This window comes from Trichechus manatus, unplaced genomic scaffold, assembly GCF_000243295.1.
Source record: "Trichechus manatus latirostris isolate Lorelei unplaced genomic scaffold, TriManLat1.0 scaffold00200, whole genome shotgun sequence".
Taxonomy (NCBI): Eukaryota; Metazoa; Chordata; class Mammalia; order Sirenia; family Trichechidae; genus Trichechus; species Trichechus manatus.
The window spans coordinates 698,446-699,864 of record NW_004444136.1 but is presented as its reverse complement, the minus strand read 5'-3'; the positions used below and the strand labels follow the sequence as shown (position 1 = coordinate 699,864).

Below are 1,419 nucleotides of genomic sequence, written 5' to 3'. Positions count from 1 at the left end.
TAGGTACTTTTGCAGTGCTTGACTGTACAAGAATTTACAAATGACACTGAACCTGTAAGAATCTGCCTTTAAAACAGCTAGTGACTTTAGTAAACAATTTCCTAAATTTGTATTGTCTCTTTAAAATTAACTAGAAACACAGGTCATGCCTTTCCTTGGTCCCAGGTGTCTTTTGTAGATGTGAAAGAAGAGAAAGCCCCTATTTTTCTCTCCTTTAACCCATTGCTTCAGTTTCTAATTCATAGAAAGACAAAGTTGCAGATTGCTGGCTGCCACAGGGGGCTTTTCTGCTGTCTTGCTAATTCCAGACCATAGACCCTCCTTGATTATGATAGAGGGGCTGCCGCATTTTCCTCGCTCTACCTCTGAGACCTTGTCCTCACTCCCCCCACCACGCAAGTGTTCTACCTTTGAGTTCCAGGGTAATTTCTTTTCCTTCTGTGGTTGGAGACTACAGCTAGAAAAAACTATAGACTGTTGTTGTAGAGTTATACCTTAGATGGGGAGTGGCATTTACTAGCGTTCTGTGATTTTTTTCCCCAAAGGTGTTATATTCTGTACCTGACTGGACACTTAGTACCTACAGTTTGACATGGGGGAATGTCTTAGTCTTCTGACTACATTTTCTGTATGTAAAGTTGTCTTACCCTGTCTTTGGTTTTCCAGGATAATCTTTTTGGGGCTAAAGTTGCTAAAAAGCAGACATCATCTCTGCTAACTCCAAGTCAAGAGAAAACAAAGCTCCCTGAGCCCTCCAAGAAGAAAGCATCGGCCTTATTGTTCAGCAGTGATGACGAGGTGCGTGCAGGTCTCTCGTAAAGAAGAGAAGAGGTTGTCTGATGGGATTAGAGAGTTGTGGTTGTCCAAAACCCGTTTTTTGGCAATCTGTTTTGTACCTAGTGAAGTTCAGTTGTCAAAGACTATGTTCACAAGACTATTTCTTTTCTTAAAGTTATTTAGTAGAGTATATTAATTTACAGATTAATCTTTTCACAATGGTTAGGAATAAATATAGCCCTGAAGCTGTATACTCGTTGCTGTTGAGTTGATTCCCGCTCATAGTGACCTTATAGGACAGAGTAGAAGTGCCCCAGATGGTGTCCAAGGATAGCTGGCTGATTCGAATTGCCGACCTTTTGGTTAGCAGCAGAACACTTAACCATTGTGCCACCAGGGCTTCCCCAAACTATATAGTATATGGTAATTCAAATGAGTTAGACCTTATTTTATCTTGTTACATGTTTTTTGCATTTCATTAATCTAGAGCTATAGCTAGACGTGGTAGGAGTGTCCTGTGCAAGTTTAACTCCTTCATAGACAACAGTATTTCCATTTGCCCTCTGGGTACATATCGGCAAAATCAATGGTGAATATGATTTAGCCTCTTCAAATTTAGCTGTATAGAAAAAGACTTCAAAT

General features: G+C 40.2%; 1 protein-coding gene across 1 annotated transcript in view; it reads left to right on the top strand.

Moving 5' to 3' along the window:
• Positions 1-1,419, top strand: part of LOC101346265 (WASH complex subunit 2A) — a 69,494-nt gene that overhangs the window by 37,658 nt on the left and 30,417 nt on the right. The window contains exon 16 of the mRNA XM_023742114.1: positions 639-798. Within this exon, the coding sequence (XP_023597882.1) occupies positions 639-798 (160 nt within the window). The remainder of the gene's footprint in view (positions 1-638; positions 799-1,419) is intronic.